This window comes from Patagioenas fasciata, chromosome 3, assembly GCF_037038585.1.
Source record: "Patagioenas fasciata isolate bPatFas1 chromosome 3, bPatFas1.hap1, whole genome shotgun sequence".
In the NCBI taxonomy this organism is placed as follows: Eukaryota; Metazoa; Chordata; class Aves; order Columbiformes; family Columbidae; genus Patagioenas; species Patagioenas fasciata.
The window spans coordinates 31,088,450-31,111,974 of NC_092522.1; the positions used below are offsets into that span (position 1 = coordinate 31,088,450).

The following is a 23,525-nucleotide window of genomic DNA, read 5'->3' on the forward strand; positions in this document are numbered from 1 at the left end:
AGCTTTTGCAATATTAGGCTTGCTTGCAGAGTCGCTTTTATAAGAACCCCCTCAGAAATGCTGCTTTGCAAATTAAATTGTACCTACTGTTTGATTCATTTTAGAATTAAAGATGACTTACTTGGTGAGCAGTTAACCTGGAAAACTTGCCTTGACATGTAAGGCTGGATAATGTGTACAGTACAGTGTTTGCATGCATTTTTAAAGTTTTAAACACCTGCTGCAGCAGCAGTGAAGTACTGTCTGGCATTTCTTAAGCTCTGTGATCATTGCTCCGCTCCAGTGATTCAGGAAGACACTGTCACCACACCCACCAGCAGCTCTTCTCTGGGGACTCCTTTTCCTCATATTTCCTACTTTGCCAGTGGGATTCAGCCATTCAGAAGCATTTGTTTGACTCATTCTACGAGTCAGAAGCCATTGAGTAAAACCATCGCAAGCTGACAAAATCTGCCGACCTGTTCCCCGGATGGGGGGGGGTGTGTGCACCTAAGGTGTTGGAGTAACTTGTGAAATAAAGGGTGTTTTGAGCAGAAATGCACAGATCGCTCAGTTACGGCAGCACCCATTTTTCTGTGAAGAGCAGAAGAAGTCCATGGGGTGGGTGCATAGACAGCTTAAAAAATGGCTGAACCAGTTACATTCAGTCTTTCTACAGAAATTACCTTTTGAGTAGAAATCAGGCACAAAGAGCACAGGCCCCTGTGGAATTAGTTTGCTGGACCTATGAGGAATTAAAATTTGGGAAAAGGAAAGGGAATGCTATAACAGGAGGTGTGGTTGCGTGCCCAATGTACCCTTCCACACGAACAGTGTTCCTTCAGCTGAAATGTGGGCTAGCAGAAGATAAACCGCAACATTCTATCTCTAAATAAACACTTCATCGTTTAATTAATATCCTACATCAATCTATGTGAAACTGAAGATGTGCGGAGGAGAGGATGCATTAGGAGCTATTACAAAGTGTTGTCAATGCTCTCCTAAAGGCAGATGGAAGGGGTGACTTTTATTTACCTTAAGAAGTAAAGATTAATTGAACAAATGCCAAATAGTATAATGAATATAAGATCAATTCTCTCCTCTAGAGCAAAATTTGTTGACTAAGTATGGATTTTGAAAATATGCAGTAATTTTAATGCTACGTAAATAGTATGTAGTCTCACTTTTTATAATCAGGATTGCCACAGGTTATTACAGTAACCAAAATGTGTTGAAAGATAAGGTGATGCATTACATCTAGAGTGTTGTTGAATGAAAAAACTTTGTGATACAGTAATTTCTTCATAGAGAAGTTTGTCTGGGTTACTCAAAAAACATGCTATGGCTTTTGGCATAGATGTTTTTGTGAATGAATAATAGCTGGTCTGAAAGGCACCTTTTGATTCTTTTATTCTTTCTGTATGAATGTGTTTTAAAGTTTTAGATTGAGACCTCTGAAGAGGAAAATGGTAGACATGTTCTTGATTCTGCAAAAAGCTGATGCACCTGAGTACAACTGGTAACAAGAGGAGTCATAACTATTTTAAAATTACCTGTAGGCAGGTGTTCTCAGGTTAAGATCCTTAAATATATAGAAATGTTCTGTGAAATGTTTAAGGATTTTGTTTCCTTAACTGGATTTAGACAATGGTTTCTCTAACTTTTTTTGGTGGTCTAATCTGATTAGTTTAATTGTCCAAATAAAAAACTCTTGAGTGATGTAAGGAGGCCACTGGGGGACAAAAGAGTGCAATTGTACTATTAAGTTTTCTTGGTATTTTTAGTAGACACATGTAAACCTCTAATCTGTATCACCTTCTTAGTCTAATGAACCATGACATCAATATTCGATGTAACTATATATTTTCTTCTAATGTCTAAGTAGTTATTCAGTTTTTCTCTATTTTCTAAGTGGAATAACCAGATGTATCTATTTAAGTCCTGAATTTCTGATGCCACATTGTCTTGAGTCATGAACCGTGTCTTGTTCACTCAAGACTGCGTTTTTGTAAATGCCACTTGACAAACCAGCAGACAGGAATTTAGAAACTGGTAAGTGTTGGCATCTTCAGTCACTGATCAAACTCTGCCACACTTGCTCTCTCTAAGGGTTTTAGTATTCTGAGGAATATTTTCCTCCCCTTACATCTGTTAATGTAGGGCTTATTCTTTGCTTGTTAGCTGATTTGCAGACTTATTGTTAGGTTATTTTTGAGTTTATTTCCTTGCAACCAGGGAGCTAACAAAACCTGTTTGAGTTAATGTGTATTTGTACATCGCTTATGTTATTGGTGTAGGTGGCTTTACTTTGCATCAGTGTAATGCATGCTTAAAGTGTTAATTTGCAACTCAGCAAGGATGATGAGGCATTTAGCTTTTAACATCTTCCCCATATATTTGACAATATTCCTGCAGTACCTATTCAACACATTTGAATGGACTCCTTTCATCAGATGTCTCAGAAGACACAGTGTTTTGGCCAGCAAAATGAGGAATCTTCTACTGAAATAATTTTCCCCCTCTTTTCATTTAGTGCTTTTTTTTTTCCTTTCCTCCTCTTATACGTGTGCTTATATAAATTGCACCCAGCTCAGTAACTTTTTGTACAGCTCATGCAGAAACGCCTACGATAGAGGCTGTTCTCCAAGTGTCAGAACTGTCATTCTTACTAATAGTTGAGTACCCTCTCTGCAATGTCTCAACCTTCATTTTTAATACAGACCTTCAAGTGCATAAATTCTCCAGTATTTTAATTTCTAAAATTACTTTCACCCAAGTTGGGTCACCTCAGTCTCCTTGATTTGCTTTTGGGCTTCTTGTTTGCAAATGCCCACAACTTTAAGCAATGTCGAGTGAGTGAATACTTTTTTGGCAGTGTAGTGCTGGACAAGGCTGTTTTCTTTTATCTCCTTTCCTTCTCTCCTGCCGGCTATTGGCATTTCATATTCCGGAGACAGGATAAGATTTAGATTCTGCAGTTAACAGTGCCTGTTAACCCCCTGAAATTTGCAGTCCCTAAGTGAAAATAAAATAATTCAAAATAGTATAACAGTTTTCAAATGAAAATGGCATTTTCAATAGAGTAGATGAGATGGGTCCTCGTACTTACAGGAAGCAGGAAGATCGCTGTGTATGAGAACGAACTTACTACTGGCTCTCATCTTGTCTTCAGGTATTACTGGCACCAAAGTTTTTCATCAGTGTAGGTTCCTGTTACTTGTTTCACCTTGCTAGGAAACCTAAATTATGGCCAGATTCCCGTCTTCACAGTGAATTTCAGTAAGACTCCTAAAGCTAACATGAACTTCAGACACACAGAATCTTAATTATATTTATTAGCAAAAAGCAATAATTACTTCTATATTCTATCTAGACTGGTTTCACATTCTTTGAAAAGGTGGTGTCCTTCCATCCACTCCCAACTTAAGTTGTCAACCGTTGAAACAGCCAGTCCCTTACCCTATTCTCCTTAGCAGACTTTGTTGTGAGGACTGACCATCAACATAAATCAAAGTTATCTCAACAGACTTTACTGAAGTTTTTTCAACAAAAGCACAGCAGGCCAGATCCACTCTGCTTCATGGGATTCTGTTGATGAAATCATCTGAATTACTGGCCTAGCGCATCCAGTGCTCTCAATTCCTGAGTCCAGCTGGTACTGTCTCTGTGAGACACCAGGAGGACATTTATATTGGAGGAAAGTTTGTTGTATCAGCTGCATTACAGAAAATCTTTTCCTTGGGATGTTTGTTACAGACTTTTTATTTTGACTTTGGCTAGCTATTGGATGCTTCTATTTAAACAAACAAGTTTCTTCCCCAAGTTTTTCTCAAGATGTTCTGCCATGAAGTACCTCTGAGACAAAATGGGTGATACATATATATATTTAATAAGTGACATCAGGATTTATACAAACACATTGATAAATCAGTTGTTGAATTGAATTGTGACTTCAGAGTAGGATCTAGTGGGAGCAAAACAGCATGGGACATCTTAAAACAGAATTTCCATTTCAGAACACTTATGTTTCATCTTAGGTGTTTGTTCCTCTTCAAGTCAAGTGTGTACTGCCAGCATTTCTGCAACCTGTGTCTGTTGCTTGAGGGTGAGACACGAAAAAGTTATTATCTGCCGTGTATAAGGTAGAAGTCCTTATGTACAGATATGTCAGAAAAACTGTGTTTGCATTTCTGGATTTTTTTTTTTTCTTCCCTGTGCCCTTTCCTCTGAGTTTTGACCCAGCATTTTGGAGCATCTGCTGACAAGGGTATGTCAAAAGACTGTAGAGTAGATCTTCTATTCTTGCATTTGGCTGGCAGTGTGTTTTGGCTTGCTGGTATATTACATTTGTAATCCTATACCAAGCATGCCCTCCTAGAATAGATCATAGAATGACTGAAAAATGTTGGTTGGAACCTCTGGAGGTCATCTGGTCCAACACCCCCAGCCCTGGCAGCACTGGTTTCAAAGACAGATTGTGTTACTTGAGGTCTTACTCCAGCTGAGTTTTGAATATGAAAAGGCTACAACTCTGGGTACAAAGGAAAAGTCTCATTAAGAGTGGTAAAGAACTAAAACAGGTTGCTGAATTGGAGTTTCCCTTGTTGCTGCTTGTGACAGCTGCCTCCTGCGTGCCCCTTCCCTGTGCATCTTTCAAAAGGGCTTGTAATGCTCTTCCCTATAGCCCCTGCCTGCAGGGTACTGAAGAACAGAGTTGGATCCCAGTTCTCACAGTCCCTGCACATACATCATGTGCTGCAGCCTCCTTACCATCTCAATGGCCTTCCACTGGGGTCTCTCCAGTTGGTCCATCTCCACTGTACTAGGGGACTCCAAACTGGACATGTGTTTAGCTGCCACTCAGAAGTCAATAATTGTTTCTGCCAACCTGTTGCTCGTGCACGTTTGCTCATACAGCCCAGTGCGCGGTCAGCCTGGGTTGGTACCAGTGTGCCTTTCTGACCCCTGTTCAGTTTGTCCACCAGCATCCCCACCTCTGTTCTGCTGGTCACCCCAGCTGGCACTGCTGTGTGGGGTTATCCTGGCACTGCTGCAAGACTCTGCGTTTGTGTCTGTTGAATTTGTGAGGCTTCTGTCAAGCCAGTCTTCCAGTTTGTCCTGATGTTGGGGTATGGCAGCCCTAGACCCCACCATGTCAGTCCTCTCCCAGTTTGGTGTCATCTGCAAATAGGATGAGGATGTGTCCATCCCATTGACCAGATGAAGCAGGATTAATCTTGGTACTGATCCATGAGGGTCACCACTTGAAATTGAACACCAGTTGGACCATTAGACCGGAACCATTGCCATTTGGACCAGACCACTGCATTTGAAGCCTGATGACCCATTTATTTTTTCACCCAGTTTCTAAAAATAATCATGTATCTTCTTCTCTCACCCAATCCTTATATTTCAGAAATGCAAATTTAATAAACAGATTAGGGGAAGGCTGAAAAGCGGAACAGAAATTGTTTGTATTGTAGACTTCTAAAAATGCATCATTGCTTTTAAGAAGGAACTGGGAATTGTTTGTGAAGAGTTCAACAGGTGAATGATTTATTTAGTTAGTTATTTTTAAACCAGTTTATGCTCATGTCGAAAACGATACATTCAAAGTGATTTGAACTGGAAAGAAATTAAAGAGAGCATTGCAGTTGTTTTGAGGTGGTTGTGGGTTTTTTTGGTACAAATTTACATTGCTTGAACTTTATTGTACTGGTTGCATGTGGGGGAGCTTTGTAGGAGAAGCAATTGAGGAAGATAGACTTTTAAAGGAAATACATAACAGTAAAACCATTAAGTATCGAGAGTGTTCAGCATATTCAGACTATTTTAAAATCATTTTTGCTTTCAAATCACTGAAGTTTTGAAGTCATCTTTATAACTTTGTTCTTTAAGATTTAGGAAACTCCTTTCTGGAGGTGGTGGTAAATTGTTAGTCAGAAACTGTTTTGTAAACTATTCTTTATCTGAAAATGGACTTGGGTTTGGTTTGGATAACCCCAAGACTTATGAGCTTGGCTGTCCTGAAACACTTGGCTCATCTGAGAAGTTTGGCTGAAGCGTGATGGGGTTGTTTTACCCTTACTGGTTGTTAGGAAGTCACAGCTGAGCACCATGGAGCTGTGAACTTGCTGCAGAGAATATGGGGGTGGGAGAACATGTTTCCAAGCTCAGGAACAGCTGATGTCTGTGAGCTTTGTGGAGCTTTTTCCACCATATGAATGCGAGGAATGAAGTTGCAAATTGGGAAGAAGGCTTTCAGAGCACAGGCAGGGTTTCCAGTGTTGCACAGCAGCTTCATGCTGGAAGACTTTAGTTCAACAGTCCCATTTTAAGAGAAGACTCTTATGAAAATCTTGTGTTTTGCTGATTGTGGGGATTTTATACCACTGTTCCTGCTCTCCCTCCTTGACGCTTTCCTCTCCATCCCTCCAAGCTCACCAGTGCACACCACAATCTGCTCTGTTGACAGGCATGTGTGTTCAAATGAGTATCTTGTATTTCAAATATATACACATAATTGAGGTAAATCTTGTCATCATGCCTCAGAACATTTATTTTGCTAACCTCACTAGATCCATTGTTACTTACACATTTTTTTTCCTTTTTATTTTTTTTTTTTTCTGTTTGATTTGGTCTTGGAAAAGTTTGGGCAACAACAAAGGTGTATTTGAATGCCTTTTACCTAAGCCAAGCAGCTTTGATTGTCAAAAGATACAACAGTGTGTTGACTTCGTAAGTGGACAAGTGTTTGGTAGATGAATTAGATGGATCTATGGAAAAATCTGTTCTATGGGGCATCTTGATGAATGAACATTCATTTTTATTACATACATACATTTCATTTTGTTACATACAACTGACTTGTATTAGCAAATTCGATGGACAGAACATCACCCGCAAAAGAAAATATGGTGGAAGAGATCAGAACTAGTGTTCTGGAAATGAGCAAAATATTGCTACTGAAAATTTGCATATGTGGGTTTTTTTGGTTTGGTTTGGTTTTTTTTTTGGTCCTAAGTGTTGATACAATTTGTTTGAAGGTTATAATAAAATTCTATAACACTTTCTCTCCAACTCACTTTAAAAAAAACAAGCAACCCTCTCCCCTGCCAACCCAACCCAAAATCCTAAAAATCATTGGAATGAATTTGCAAAAAAAATCCATTCCAGGTGTGAATTTATACAGCTATGCATAGTACTTGAGATATTGACTTGTCAAATATAAAGGAGGCTGGAAATGCATTGACCTTTTATTAGTATTCTTAAACACTTGAGTTTGCTGAAAGCACAGGATAAAATAATGATCTGTTGCTTAAGGTGCTAGGTGTATAGATTGATGCCAGCAGGAGTACTTACAATAAAGATAATGCCTTCAGTTTCGAATAAAACCTGTTTACCATACCTTGAAGAGTAGTCCCTGTCCTAAGAATAATCTGCTGTCAAATACAGTGGAAAAGTGAGCACTGTCAGCTTGCAGCCTCATTTATCTGATGGAAGATGTGTGATTTTGTTGCTGTTGTTGTCTTCTTAATTATTTTTCTTTGTTGACAATGGAAAGTGAGTGTGGTGTATTTTTTTTTTATTTCCCCCCACTTCTGTCTGTGTTGACTGAAGCTTGTCTTGTGGTTGAATGTGAATTGGACAGCAAGCTGTATCTACTGGGAGGAGCTGTAAGTTCACCTTCAACTGCTGTTGCAGCAAGAGTGCGTTTTGATGTTGGGGAAAATGGGGCAGGGTTTTGAGAGGGAAAAGCAAATGTACAGGTGGGAATTTCCCATATGGTACTACAGGCAGAAATTGTTTATTTTGTTTTCACTGTATATACTCACTGGAGATCTTGGCCTTTGTAGTGATTGAGTCAGGATCATGTGCAGTCTTTAGGTTTCTACCGCAAATCAGTAGCTGTAGCTTGGAGAAGGCCACTAACTTTTAAGCAGTTTTGTTGATAACCAGGTACGTGTACCCCTGGGTATAGCCCTTGATTTGCAGTTATAAAGGTGTTTAAAACGTCTTGGTCTGACAATCTCACTAAAATTTAAAAATAAAGTTAATTTTGGAGAATACAATTGCTATTCTGATAATTACTAGTAATTTAATCATTACTTTGCAGCTGCAATCAGTTTGAGGAACACTGATGTTGAGTTTTTGGTTAATTTGTGCTGTTAGAAATAGGCACAAAACCTTGTGATAAAAATCTGACCCCGATCTGTAAGTTCGTTAGGTGGAGCTAGTGGGGTTGATCAGGGACAGAGCAGTTGACTGAATGAGCCAATGGTGGCAATGGGATCCAAAACTATTTTTCAGCATGTGGTTTTGTAAGAAAGTCCAGAGAAAGGAATTTTATCAGGTTGCCTGTGGGTTTTTATACATTATTTTTTAAGACAGAAATATAGTTAAGAAGGCCCTGTTATAATAGCTTGATGGAAGCTTAGTTTTTTACTGATAGCATGCCAAATAGAGGTCTTTATTCAAAAACCAATTTAGATGGGAAAATATACTTGTAACTTGTGCATGTGATACTATATAGAGCATGTTATCAGATAATGATGTACAGGTTTTGCACTTTCACTAATCTTTTTGATCTATTTTTTTCCCCTGATGCAATAAAGAACATGATATAAATATTTTACTCTTTTTGTCAGTTCCGTAGCTTTAAATCTCAGTAGCAGTTTTGAGAAAGATAACTGCTAGAAGCCTGTATTGTCCTTCAGAAATGCCGGAGTATCTCACAGGATACTGAGGCTTAAATGCATGGTTCTGATTACAGATGAGTATTTTTTCAAGGCTGTGATGTAGTTTTTTGTTTTGTTTTTAGTAGCTGGTGTTCTTCTTGTAGATAAGGTTGGGTGGTTGTTGTTTTGTTGGTTTTTGTTTTGTTGCTTTTTTCGGTAAGTTAAGGCTTTACATAATTTCAGTGGATTCTGTGGTTTTAGCAGGTATGAGGCCGTGAGTTCTAACTAAAACACTTGAGCTCTGAAAACAGCTCATTTTAATACCTTGACGAGAAGAAAGCTGATGATTAATATGAATTTTGAGCTTGTCTTTGTTATGAGCTACTGAAGCAGAAAGGAAAAGTTTGTATGTTGTTCTGAAAGTGTGATTTTTCTACTTTCCTGTTACACGCTGGTCTTATCTGAGGTTGTCTAAAGACAGTTCTGTAATGTAGGAGCTCCTGGGGTTTTCTGGAGCTGGTGTTCAGTCCATAACTACATTACATTTTATATCCAGTGAATATTGTGTTAGAATGCAAAGAAGAACCTTCTTGTGCAGGAGGGCAGAAAGTCTATAATGGAAAAATCCTGTTTCTTTGTTTCTGTGTATTACATCAAGGGAGGTACAGAAACCATAAGAAAAAACAGGAGCATCGCTGGAGTTAAAATGAAAGAATAAATGGAATTAAAAACAAGTTTAAAGCGGAAATTAAAGGCAATTTAAGACATCTGTTCACTGACTTCTGTATGATCAGTCCCCAAGACTGATGGTATCCTGGGGTGTATTAGAAGGAGGGTGGTTAGTAGGTCGAGAGAGGTTCTCCTCCCCCTCTACTCTGCCCTGGTGAGACCACACCTGGAATAGTGTCCAGTTCTGGGCCCCTCAGTTCGAGAAGGACAGGGAACTACTGGAGAGAATCCAGTGCAGAGCAACAAAGATGATGAAGGGAGTGGAGCATCTCCCTTGTGAGGAAAGGCTGAGGGAGCTGGGGCTCTTTAGCTTGGAGGAGACTGAGGGGTGACCTCATTAATGTTTACAGATATATAAAGGGTGAGTGTCAGGAGGATGAAGCCAGGCTCTTCTCGGTGACAGCCAATGATAGGACAAGGGGTAATGGGTTCAAACTGGAACACAAAAGGTTCCACTTAAATTTGAGAAGAAACTTCTTCGCAGTGAGGGTGACAGAGCCTGGAACAGGCTGCCCAGGGAGGTTGTGGAGTCTCCTTCTCTGGAGACATTCAAAACCCGCCTGGACACATTCCTGTGTAACCTCATCTGGGTGTTCCTGCTCCGGCAGGGATATTGGACACTAGATGATCTTTTAGGGGTTGGAAGGGACCTCAACATTCTGTGATTCTGTGAAGATTTGTCTAATTAGACAATTCAGTTGCTTTTACCACAAAGCAAAAGAAAAATGCAGAAGTTCCTCTTCTTTCCTGAATGCTTTTTCCCCTTGCAGATTTAAAGTGCTGGCTGAAGTTTGATCTTCTCTGTATGTATATATACATGTGTCTACATATAAATACAATTCAGCCTGCAGATAATACTTTGTAACATCAGACCTGAAGAACTGGAAATCTCCCGTGGTGCTGCACTGGCCTGTTCTTCCCCAGCATCTCTTGCTGTGCTCCATCCCACTGCTCCCCTGGCTCCGCTGCTGCATTTTCTTATTTCCCCCAGGTGCAGGCAGGTGCTTAAAACAACTTGCTGGCAGGGACCGGCAGCTTTTTCTCTGTGTTGGCGGGATCTGATGAGAACACATGGCCACTTGCTCCAGGAGCAAATTGTGTTGCAATCTGTTCCACTTAGTTTTTTGTGAGTAATCGCAAGCTTCCTATATCTGTATTATCTTAAGGTTTTCTATTGTTAGTTGATTCAGTTGCTCAAAGCTGTGACAGCTATGATAAGCCTCAGCATTTTTACTTCCAGTTAAATATTTATAAAATGTGAATTTCACTGTATGCAACTTGAAAGTCAGATGATGAGTCTCTGAATGTATTTGTTTAACTATCTGCAGCCAAGGACAATTAGCATGTACTGTAAGGGCAGTGGTAATTATCCTGTCTAGTAAGCATGCAGAATTCTTCCTTACTGGAAGATTATTTTAGTATTCCCTTGGTGTAGCTCGAGGCAGCAGGGAAGTGGATCCCCGTGCTAAAAATAAGAAAGGAAGATGTGCATTTGTGTGTTGCATCAGTTTTCAGCAAGCTTAAAAGAACGTATTGTGCAAGAACATGTTGCCTTCAGCTCATTCTCTAAAGACTATTAACTGCTTCAAACACATCCCCCCCACACATGTGTATGGGAATAGAAATAGTTAATAAGGAGAAAACTGTGTTCACCATTCAGATTATACAATAACTCCTCCATTTTTATATATTGCTTTAAATTCAGGGGGATCTACACTTCAGGTGCAGATTAGTTTGCTCTAAGCAAAGGAAAGAATCTGTAAATACTATCAAGTAATATTTATGCAAGAGGTGACTTGAAATGTCTTGTGGAAAAACAAGTTTGTTTGCAGTTTCTTGCTGAATGAAAAGGCTAGTGGTTTGTTTATGTGGAAGAGATAGCATTAGCTTTAACTAGAATAAAGTATTTTGAATTTGACTGCTTTGGCATGAGCCCTGATCTAATTAAATAAGGACTTTCTGGAACAGTTGTTAGGTGTCCATGTACTTTGTTTAGTTTCTTTGATCACCGTGGAAGAGGATTGAGGAGTGGATGCATAATGTGAAAATATTTTTTGGGACTGGGTGTGTGTGTGGTTGTTTTTTGGTTTGGGTGTGAGGGTTTTTTTTGTGTTAGTGTGTGTGTGCGTGTGGTTTGTGTGTGTGTTTCACAAGGGAAATCATATATGGGTGTTTTGGTGCTTTTTGAATTCTGGGAGGTCAAGGCTTATTGAATTTCATACTTTGGAAATGATGCAGTCTTATTGCCTGTTTACAGGGCAGGACGAATAAAGTTAAGGAACTGAGTAGAAGATGGGGGAGATGACACACTAAAGTACTTCTAACCCTCAGCTCGCTGTTTAAGGAAGAGAGAACTTGTAAAAAAGGTGTTATTGTAACTTTTCCAAGTTGAATGGATTGTTGCATTTGTTGATGTTTGAGTCAATACTAATATATTTTTCTGTCAGCAGTGGAACAAAATGAGCCCGTGACATAGAAAGACTATGAGTTTTTTATTTTACCTTGCTGTAGCAGGACTGATCTGAAATCATGTGTCTCTTCTGTGTGCTAGAAACAGAATCTCTTGATTGCAACTCTTGGAGATTTCAGCAATAAATGCATCCTTCCTCAAATACTGATTAGGCATTACTGCATGTACTGGCTCAGAAGTTGACTAAAGGAAATGTAGTACGAAATATCTTGTACAGCTTCCACAGACGTGCTTAAAAATAACTACACATTCCTCTCTTCTGCTTTGGTTTAGTTGTAGAATAATATTTTTGTTCTCTGCTTTGGTGAGTTTTGTGTTTTGCTTCAATATGGTTGGTATTTAAAAAAAGAGCATAAATGGTTGTTCAATTAAGCTAAGTAGCTATTGACCGAAGCTTTTAAAGCTTAGCTTGGAGATGTGAGATTAAAGTATAACTTCCATAAATCAAGTGTCAGCTCAAATGTTTGAGACTTTTATTTATTTTCTGCTCTATTTCTCACTGTGATTTTTTTTTTTTCAGGTGTAAAGTAAAAATGATGGCATTGTTAAGAAAAAGCAATGGAATTGTAATTCATATCTGTTAAGACAGTCACCTACACACACAAATTGTTGTAGACTGTTTCCAAGCAGAGATTTTCCATCTGAGGCATCAGTCCTCTCAGCTGGACCTTGCTTAGTGTGGGACATCACTGGCTTACCCCAGTGTTTCTCCCATTTCTGCTAAACCAGATGGCAAATGCCTATAAACCTTATCTGTAAACTCCCCAGGTCTGTCCAGTGCTTACTGCTGTGGTCCGGCTGCATCTTGGGACTACAGTTATTGTGGAAATAACAATGCTTACAGATATCTAAACCCATCTGACTTGAGTGACTGATCTGTCAGAAATACACTGCAAATACACATTGCAGTATAGGATTACTTTTAAAAAGCACCAGTGGATAGCAGTGATAGTGTGTACTGAATGTATAATAACTTTGTTGGGGAGGTACGGAATTGCATAATGCGTGCGCTTGAAAAAGCAGGATTGCATTTGACTTGGAAGAGAAAAACGAAGAAGCTGAACAAAATGTGTGAGGGTACAATTATAATACCACCAAGGAGACATGGTATAGAAAATTACATTTTTACCTGGGTGGCTTATTCGTAGTCTCACAACCAGGGAATTAGGTAGCCATGAAAGATAAGGTGTTTACCCTCTAAAATGTTAAAAAGAAGCTAATCATGAATGAGGTGAGGTTTTGTTTGTTTGTTTTAAGAAAGATGTGTATGCTTTCAAAACTCACATAAAGAGCTGAGATTTCTATTTGTGCTTTTGTGAAATACTCTGGTATGTCTAATAAAGTGACCTGAGACAATAAATTGAGGCTGTTTTGCGATAATTACTTTCTCTACTTGAATCAAAATTTGAACTTGAGTGTAGTTCACAGAATAGACTTAAAAGTGCTAAATTGTTTTTTTATTTCTAAATAATTAAAGGTTTCCAGATATTACCACATATGGGAGTCTGAAGTTACAGGTAGTACTCAGTTTAACTGTATTAAAATAACTGCTGTATCAAAAAAAAACCCCAAATCTGTGTAAATATACAAAGTAGAAATGTTACCGTACCTAATTATCTATTGGTATACTGCTGAACTTTACTAGTCTACAGTTAAAAAAATATAGATCAACCTTTGCTTTTTTTGTGGCTTGAATTTTATATCAAATTATATCATAAGGGGCTTAATAACAAGCCCACTGCTCTTTACCTCTATTCTTTGTATGTAGAGTATGAGGTCTTTTAAAACTAAATAAATAACCTGTGTTTACACAATGAGTGTTCCTAGTCTTAGATAATAACTGATAGTATCAGAAGTATAATTAGAGTTGTGTACCTTAGGGTGGTGTTGTCGTCTTTTTTTTTTTTCTTAGGGTAAATGGAACATTTTCTCATACTTCATTCTGGTTAGCTGTAGGATTTGAAATATCTTACTTTTTGAATATTTTTCCTTTTTGTGTTTTGTTACTCTGTGTTTCTTATGACTCTGAGTATAAAGGAAGAGGATTTTTTTGCCAGTATGAGAACTATTTTATACAATTCTGCATTAAGAGGATTTTAGTATTACTTACTGATCTGGAAAGATGAACTAAGCTGCACAACGTGCTTTAACAGGTTTCTGCAGTTTTAAATGCCAGTCTCTTGTGTGCAGTAAGTACAGAGGCAGCTGACTGGGTTGGCCAAGTTCTGCTACATCAGTTGTAATTATTTAAACTTAGACATGCCAGCTGTGTTGTTTGGAAAATAAATCAATTTACATTGTAGACAGATTTTCTTCTTCTGTCTTCCCCTTTTATTTGTTTAAAGTGAAAGCAGATTAGCTCTGAGTCAAAAATCTTTATGGTAGTTAAAGGAAACTAGCCATGTTATCTTTTTCACATATGAGAGGTTTTTCTAGATATTTTCTTGAATGTAGTATGCAAGAGTACTGCTGAAGTGGTAACCCTGAACTGGTAACTAGTGCCATGCTCAAACAAGCCCAGTGACTTTGTGGAGGAAGGATTTAATTCCTGCCCTCCCACCCATCAATAATTTGACTTGGGAAGCAAAGAAACTTGAATAATTAAATTTAGGTCAGAATAGTTTAAGTAACATCCGGTATCAGAAAGGATGCATATGTCTGAAGGGAAGAAAAAAAAAATGCAAAAGGGAAGCAGGAAGACAGGGTGGTACACCAAGGCTGAGTCAACAGAGGCCCTTCAGAAAAGAGGAATTCAACCCTAGCAAAACCAATACAGAAAGCCATAAAATATATCAGACAAATGTATGGGAAGGAAATCAGATGGGTAATAAGTCTATGAAGCAGATGGTCGACTTTGTAATGTGTCACTTTACAAAAATAGGAAGTGATTTAGTTCCTTCTCCAATAGTTAAAGGGAAAAAAAGATAGGTGAGACTATGGTGGTGAAGTACTCTAGTTCTGTGGGGGTTTTGGTTTTAAGTTTTTTTTGTCTCGTTAATAAGAATTAATTAGTGTCAGGCTTTAGGATGTTAAATGAAAAGATGCTCAAGCTGGTGCTTTGAAGCACAGCTAACTGTCCTGACCAGCTGGATATGCCAAAGAATTCTGGTAGGACTTAAGGATGATGGGATTGCCCTGTTCCAAACATATACTTTTTACTGTCAGTGTGAGCAATGTGATGAAATGACCAAAAAAGTGGATAAGAATAGTCAGTTATTTAATTTGGTTAAGACTAGGCAGGTTTATGAGAAAATACAGAATAACCTGTTGAAGCAGCACGAGTGAGCAACAAGGAGATGAGGACAACATATTGGACTAAGAGGATTAACAGAGGCTTAATTACCATCTTAATTTGTGAAGGAAGAGAACACAAAAACCATAAGTTTACAGATAAGAGTGCCTTTATGAAGATCCTAAATCCAGAATTGGGCAACCAAATTTTAAGTACGTGGAAGAAAAAGCTTGCTTTATCTTAGTGCTTGTCTCCAAGGGATCAAAAAAAGGGGTGGGAGAAGCATATGAGACAATGGAAAGGTAGAACATCTCCTGTGAACAATGAACACTCAGCGAAACTAAATCTAAGGAAAAGGAAATACTCCCACCCACTCTTCTTTCCTTATCCTTGTTCTCACAGAATTAATGTTTACAGTGAAAAACACATCTCCTTCAGAGGCTACTGAAGCCGAGGACTCTCCTGAGAAGTGAGGTTATTTAGACATTTGTATGAGTGACAAGTGGGAGGTGTTACAGTAAATAATCTGTTTTTAGAGAAGTGTGGAATGCTCATGGTTTTGGGCATAAGCACATTTCAGAGGTGTGTTTTGTTTTTTTCTTTTTTTTTGGTTTTTCTCCAGAGAATAACATCTCTGAATGTGCTATTGACATAAATGGAGAAGCAAATGCTGTCCATTTTTAGGACCATGGTGTAGGTTATATTCACCAGTAGTCTCACCAGATTGAATTTTTTTTTTCCGAAGTACAGCTCTACCGCGCAGGCAGCTCATGACCTCAGTGTGTGTCACGTCCTCCTGAGGTGGGAGGAACATTCGTTTACTTCCTTTTTAAAACAAAACAAAAAATCAAATGCTTTGATTTGTATGTTGCTTGACTTTTTCTTGGGAAAATCACCAGGATCAGCTTGTCTTATAAACATATAAGTATCTTCTTCTCTCCCACTTTTAGGAAGTTGCTATGAGGCTGTAGCATCAATGGAGATGTCATGGACCCTTAGTTCTGTGAATGTAAACAGAATTAAACAGGAATTGCTCTGGCTGGAAACTGAACTGCCTGAGCAGTTCAAGTACTTCCAAGCACTAGTGACTGCTGGAGCCATGTTGTCTTCATCTGCCCAATTCTGGCTACTTTGCAGCCACTGCTGTCATCAGGGAAAAGACTTGTGAGGAGCTGAGGTCTGCCCTGTAGCACATGGATTTCAGTCTTGGGTATACAAATAAAAATCTGAGACCTGAGCAAAGACTGGTGCAATAGAGTCAATCTTGAGGCTGTCAAATATAACTCCTGACTTGTTTCTTCTCATATTAGAGAAAAATATAAATTGGTTGATGTCAGGTTGGGTATTTTACATCTTCTTGTCACTCCTTGAGATTTCTGAGATCTGTTGTGCAGTTTCAAAATGTGATGTAGAAATTATAAGCTGAATTTGTAGGACATGGGTGTTTTGGGAAATCATGATGGAGAACTATCTTATCTAGTGCAGATGGTAGCTGATGGTCATACCTTCCTATTGTGGCACAGGGAGCTCCATAGTTTGTAATTATGAAATAAGCTTTTCCTTTGATCAGGTTAAATTTTAATGAGTTGCCTATTGTAAACATCAAATGTCATTAAATTTTCTTTTCAGACGGGCTTCAAACTTTATAATGCACTTCTCTCATTCACTATGTGTTACAGAGCACATCTGCAGAGCAGTTTACATGCCTACAGCAATAGTACTGGATTTGTTACATTTTTTTACCCCACATATTTGTGTGTAAATCCTTGACATGTGAATTGCTTGTGCAGATGTGTTCAAGTAGAAACCCTACACTTTGAAGTCTCTGTGTTATGGACATATAGTACTTTATTGGGCATGAGGAGGGCTCATGTCAAAGTGTTATCTCAATACATGTTTCTGGGACTTGCGAAAGGAAGGTGCTTAAGTTTAACTCAGTGGAAAAAAACGCACATTTTATTACCGTTTGCATTGAGTTACAGGAGTTAATCATTGCTCGCGTGTGTATGCAGGTTGAGAGAGAATTTGTTCACTAGAGGTGGTACGTGATATCAATTCAAGTTGTTTTCTTCAGCTCTGCAGCTTCAGTGAATCTTCAAGTATGATTTTCCTATGCCAGGTGCTTTGAAAGCAATTTTAAATTCAGTAACCACTGGTGAGCATTGTCTTACCAAAGCTGCTTTTGTAATGTTTGGGTAGAGTTGTATATTCTGAGCGATGGTAAAGCTGAAGTGTAGCTGTTGATCCTGAAGTACAGAAGTAGTAGACATGACAACTCGTACGTTTGTCAAAGGCAAAAAATACAACAGTCACTTTGTTTTCTTGGTTATCACTCAGTATTCAGTTTGCAGCATTCGGTTCACAATAACTGAAGGAGGAACACACAGGTGAATTAAAAGAAGTTGCTGTTTTTAACATTCGTGTAGGAAAGCCCATAGAAATAGTTCGCACACACCTGATGACCTTCAGTATGAGAACATACGGTGGTCTCTCTAGTGCCATATCTTGTATCTAACTTCAGGAATCATCAGCCGGTGTCAAGAAAGGTATAAAACCTCCCTGCCACATAAATGTGCGATGTTCTTCCTCCTTATTCTGAATAGAAGTTGTTTCATTTCCTTAAGGGTGCTTTGTATTTCTTCTAAAGCCCTTGTGTCGGTGATTTGTTTGTTTAAATACTCTTGCCTATCATGTGTGTTTCTAAATATTTTTTCATGTCTGTTTTTGTCAATACTAATCTGAGTGTATTTATTGCACTCTTGAAAAGAATAGTGGCATTTCTAGGAACGGTTGCACCTTTTGCCTTCGCATTTGTTAAATGCAAATGTTTTTACTGATATCAATACGATACTTGTAATTAGAATACTGTCCTATTTTTAAGGAGCATGTCGATATAGGTCACATAGCCTGACATTAACAAATACAGAAATGCTTCTTTTCCAAACAATCTTTTACATTAGAGTTCTAAATATAAAGGAGAACGAAGTCCCTGGCTAATACTTTTTTCTGCTCTTCTTAAAATTGGTTCAAAGACAACATTTTCTTCTACCAAAATAATTAAAATGAGACATTTAGTTTTGTTTTACTCTGCCGAAGTAAGACAAAAATTATTTTGGTTGTGAAGAATGTTAAGAATGAGGTGTAATAGAGAAGAATATGAACCTCTGAAATATTTATTGCTTTTTTTATGGGTCTTTTTGTTCATGTTTATTTGTGGTTATTTGGAAGGAAGGAAGCACTTTGCATCCTGCTAAGCGTGAAAGGCTTTAAATATGTCTTGCTTGGTGTTAACTTTTTGAAGACCTTACTTATGACTGACGCATCCTGGTGTAGTTTACTCTTCCTGCTAGTGACCTTGAAAGCACGTCTGTGCAATAATTGCCTATTGCTGGAACAAAAGATAGTTCTGTCTAAGATTTGTTTGAATTCAGGAAGCCGTGTTTGCCAAAGTAAAATCTTGGTGACGCAACTATGTCAGGTTTCAGCAGCCACACCTCTGCTAGGCAGTTTCAAGTTTTCAGTTTTAACCTTTGTTCATAGCTATATTCCTTTTCCAGCAAAACATCTGAGGCGGCTTGCTTTCTTCTTCTTGTGATGGAGCTGTGCTAAAGAAATGCAGAGTTTCAGAAGAAAAAGCAGCAGCAAGTACTCTTGAGGTTTGCTGTAGTTTTGTGTTAAGGTAACTGAACGGCAGACGGATAAATGGACCCTCTTCCCAATCACTGTGGTAAGGATAACGCTCAGTATGTTGACTGATATAGATGGTGTGGGTTTTGTAGAATAGGATTTCATAATGAGCTGTGCTTGATCTCTGGAAAACAATGCAGAATGCCATCACTGGGCTCTGGCAGCCTTCTATTGCGCAGGGATACTGGATTAAATTCAGTAGGTACCACTTCACTACCGCAACACGGTTTTCAGCATGGCTCCGTGGTATTGCATTAACGTTTCTCTTTGGTATTGGTGTTTAATGCAAGAATACCTTTCTAATGAGCCATGCTGCTGAAAGTGCTCCCTCTAGGACTGCGTGAATATAGCGTTCACTGCTTTATGACAGGATTCGCTTTTTTGTAATTATGGATTTGTAAGAATCCCTTGAAAATTAATAGGTTTTGGGCAGCAATTACAGTTCTGAAGCATGTTGCACTATTAGCTCGCTGAGCTGCCGCGTTGGTCCCTTTGCCTGTGCTGTACCTGCGTATGTTGACCTCTGTTCTCATGCTGTGTGCTCTCCGCTGGGTGCCGGACTGCGTCTCCGATTAGTGTAACTTCTCACCAATATCAAATTGAAAGTGAGCATGTAATTACAAATTAGATGTTCCCTTTGCTTTGAGGGAAAACCAGTTATTTTCTAAATTTTTAAATCAAGTCCTGAAGGATCAGCACTTCAAAAGCAAATCCAACCATTTCTGCCTGAAGCCATCCATATTTACATGCGTGCATATGCAAGCAGCTTTTAATTACCAAGTACTGAAATTTTGTACTGAGCCTTTTGAAATTTACTCTGCAGGTGCAAATGCTATTTTTTTCCAAGCCCACAAAGTGCTCTAAGTATCCTTTTTGAATGTTTGCTGAAGGTAGAGGGGTGAAATCAAGTGCTGTGGTCATGGAGAGTGTTCAGTGCATTGTTAATATTCCTCTCCAGCCAGATGCTATGCTGGGGGTGAAGCCCTTGTTTACAGTAGAAGTAAATCAAGAAAGCAGTCTTTTTACAATTGCCTTGTGTAAAACCAATAGTAGTACTGTGTGGAGTCGCTGTAGTTTGTCACTGTGTTCAGCTGTGCCTCATCTTCGTACTGTCCTGATTTACTGCCAGATGTGGGACAGCTGCCAGAGACCCTTGTGGAAAATGGATTGTGATCTTGTTCTGTCGTGAGTTGCCTGCAAGTATGTCACCATGCTCAGTAGAGTGTGATGTTCATGAGCACAGTCCACTGTTGATGAGTCAAAATGGGCATGCAAAATTTGTCATTTACAAAAATAGGCATTTTTTTTCTCTAATTCGCCAAGAATGTCATGTTTCATTCTCTTGCATTCGTGTTTTCTGACTCAAAACTACTCTTTTCGTAAGTCCCTTAGAGGAGTTGGTCAAGGATACAAGTGTATTCTGTACCTTGAGGGACTAGTTTTAGTTTCTGCTAGGTGTGAGCTTGGAAAATGAATTTACAAATTCACAGATTTTACATGTGCAGCACTGTCCAACTAACTCAGTGATCACCCAATTCAGAAACTTTTTTTTTTTTTTAGATTTTAATGTGGTTACAAATTATTTAGTGTGGTTTTCCATTAGGAAAAAAAAATCAATTTCTTCATTGAATGCATTGCCAGTCACTGATAGATGTTGACTTTCCTGCTGCAATGTAAATAGGGATCTGCTGTGCTCAGTGTGGTCAGAGCTTCCATCTGTCCAGGACACAGTGAATATCAGCAGAGAGAATAGCTCCAGCTTTGCTTCAAGTTAATCTGTTATGTGATAGGTACATGAGACCTGGAATGAGATCCAAATGCTCAAGAGTTAAACGAAAGAAAATTCCATGCTTAAAGTTGTTTGGGGAACGTGCTTCCACCAGGAACCATCATAGTTGCTCAAGTGTTTGATGTTTATCGAAAGTTTCCTTGAAAAAAAATGATACTTTTTATTTCCCTGTCTGTATAGTAGTCAGAAATTGGGGGTCTCAAATTAAAATGAAATAAGAACTGCTGCTGGAAAAGGCAGTGAGAAAGAGGATGTATACAACAGCTGTTATAGATGTAAAAACTCTCAGCTTCCAGGAGATTCTGTTACCTTCCCCTTGGGCCACAAGCAAGTGGTGAATGCTAAGGTGATGTGAAAATGGTATGGTTAAAGACCTGGAAAAAGCACTAAATCCAATTTAAGAATGTTTTAATTGAGCATTTGTTTTCTGGCTGTGATTAGCTATAACTGATGCCTGTTTACCTGGTGTGTGACGACCTCTGAGAAGGGGCAAGTTACGCAGTGGGGTTTTTTGCTTAGTTAGGAATTATGTAATTGAGTACTTTAGTAATTGAGTACTTAAACGTGTTCTGTGCAGAGATGATCCTTTTACTTGAAGACAGATTTACGTGATATTCACAGCCCATAAATCACTCCTGCATTGCCTCCCTACAAGACTATTGGCAGTAGTGTGTGTTAGTCAAAATGTGCCTGTTTTCAATTAGCTCAAGGAAAATTCTCTAGTCACGGAAAGAACATCCATCGCTATTACCTGCCCCAAGAATTAAACACCCAAATACATTTGCATGAAGATTAGTGAAGTTTACTCTGCGTAAATAGTGGTAAGAACTGATTTTTAAAGAGGAGAGGATAGTGAGATTTAACAGAACTGCCTTTGAAATGTTTCTAATCCCAAGACTTGGAGTTGTGATCAGTTGTGGGGTAGCTCCTAAGAGACTGAGAAGTGCAGTGAAAAGTGTTTTTGGTGTAGGAAGCAGGCGGGATTTTTGGACAGCCATCTGTGGCCAGGTCAGCCTGTGCCGGAGCAGGTCGGCCGTGGCTGTGTGGTGCCAGGACGCTCAGGCGTGATGGCAAGGCAGGGTGCCACCTCGCTCCTCCAAACCCGCCCTTCTCTTCTGGACAGAAGAATAATACTCGTATTGTTGCCTTTCCTTTTCAGCAGTTTTCTGTACGCTCCATATACAACTTCCCCCCTTTTTATATCTGGGGTGGGAGATTTGGGACCTTTTAGGCTTTGTTGTCTCCATACAACACATAGACGTCCTTGGTTTTTGTTGGTGGTTTTGCCCATTTCATTGTGCTTTGGTTAAAAAAAGGTTGCTTGATCCTTGCAATTACAGGTTACACCAAAGATTGTTCTGTGCTCTCTCAGTGTTTCTAGCTCCACCTCTCCTGCATCAGCTTGGTTCTCTTAATTGGAGAAAAGGCAAAGGACATTGCCAACTTTCACAAAAAGCTTCTTTTCTTCCAAGGGAAATTGAAAGAGTTTCATCTGTGACTTGACTTTTTCTATTGAAAACCAAGTTTGCATGAATTGGCACACTTAAAAATGAACAATGACCCATTAACATGGTCCGTCCTAAATCCCTTTTAGAAGGCAGAGTGGGTGATCTTGATTTGTGTGAGGTTGCCAAAGTAAATGTCAGTTGAGGTCTTGTGGCTTGCATTTAGCTGGAACAATATACCTGGCCTTTAAATAAAGCTATTTTTCACTGCCTGATCCAGGATGAAGAGCTAATTTTATTCTGTTTTGCTGTTAGTGAAGAGATTTCTAAGGGTGCCGAATTATTAAGCAAAACTGTGTTCTATTTTTCCAATAACAGAGGCATTTACTTCTACATGTACCTTATGATGTGTAGAACTTATGATGAAGATAGGACTTTTTTAGGAGCATCTTGCCAGGCTGTTCCACTGGGGAGCACAGGCTGCCCAAGAGCATGTGTCTGTATATAAATTAGGAGTCTGTTTTGTGAATGTATGTCTGCTGCTTCTATAATGTGAACATTTCCATAAAGTAGTATCACTGCATGTGTTTAGATTAAAGGCATAGCGTTGTTTGGGCTGCTAGGGAAATGCTAAACATCTAATAATTTTGGTAGTCACTTTTTTATGGTGGCCAGAAGTGGGTCATTTTGCGATGTGTGTAAAACAGAGAGAAATACGCTCTGTGATAGGATACATTGAGGCTTGTTGCTCAGGCATACAAAAGACTTAATGCTAAAGAAATACTTTATATACAGATATATACTTGGAATTATCGACATTTTTCTTAATAGCACATAAGTCTGCAATTATTAGGCTTTAAAAATACTTCAGAGATCGTCACTCTAGTTGTGGCTGTTCAAGAACCTGAGAGTATAGCTGTGTCAGTAGGGCTGTCAGCAGAAAACTGGCCTTTTATTAAAGCTTTAGTAGACAGTTCTGAAGGACTGTATTTTACCATGGCCTGAAGTGCCCAACAGGAAAAGTTCTGTTGTGGCAGATACCTGCTGAGGGACCTTTGTCTGCTTGTACCACATTTCTCAAGATGCAAAATATTCCTTACTAAGCTTAAAAACCTGGCTGTGGGTTAAATGTTATGTTTGGATGAACAGAATCATTATTTTTATCTGTAAGGTAAGGATGGGAGGAGGAAGACCCTGACCATGATAAGCTAATTTCTATAGGTCATGAGTCAAGGGGTAGCAAGTGTCACTTTATAATATTGAATTTATTTATTTATTTTATTTATTTATCTATCTATTTATTTATTTATGGTCTCAGGCTTTTGAAGGCTCAAGCAGAATAAAGCCTGGTTCTTATGAATTCAGGTTCTAGATGAGTAGCTCTCTACTGTAGGGTTTCTGGAAAATGTCATTTGTCCTTTACTTGAACAATTTAAAAAAGTAGACTTGAGAACAGATTACTTATTGGTTAACTATAGATTGTGTGCTTTAATAACAATTGTGTGCTTCCCTTTTA

At 38.7% G+C, this 23,525-nt stretch overlaps 1 protein-coding gene across 2 annotated transcripts in view; it reads left to right on the forward strand.

Annotated features, from left to right (window-relative positions):
- EML4 (EMAP like 4) overlaps positions 1-23,525 on the forward strand; it is a 160,851-nt gene that overhangs the window by 20,617 nt on the left and 116,709 nt on the right. The window contains exon 1 of one of the 2 annotated variants that reach the window (XM_071806046.1): positions 18,709-18,815. The exons of the other annotated variant lie outside the window; for it this stretch is intronic. Coding sequence (XP_071662147.1) covers positions 18,791-18,815 — 25 coding nt within the window. The 5' untranslated portion in view covers positions 18,709-18,790. Of the gene's footprint in view, positions 1-18,708; positions 18,816-23,525 lie in introns of those variants that run through there. 2 annotated transcript variants of the gene reach the window in all.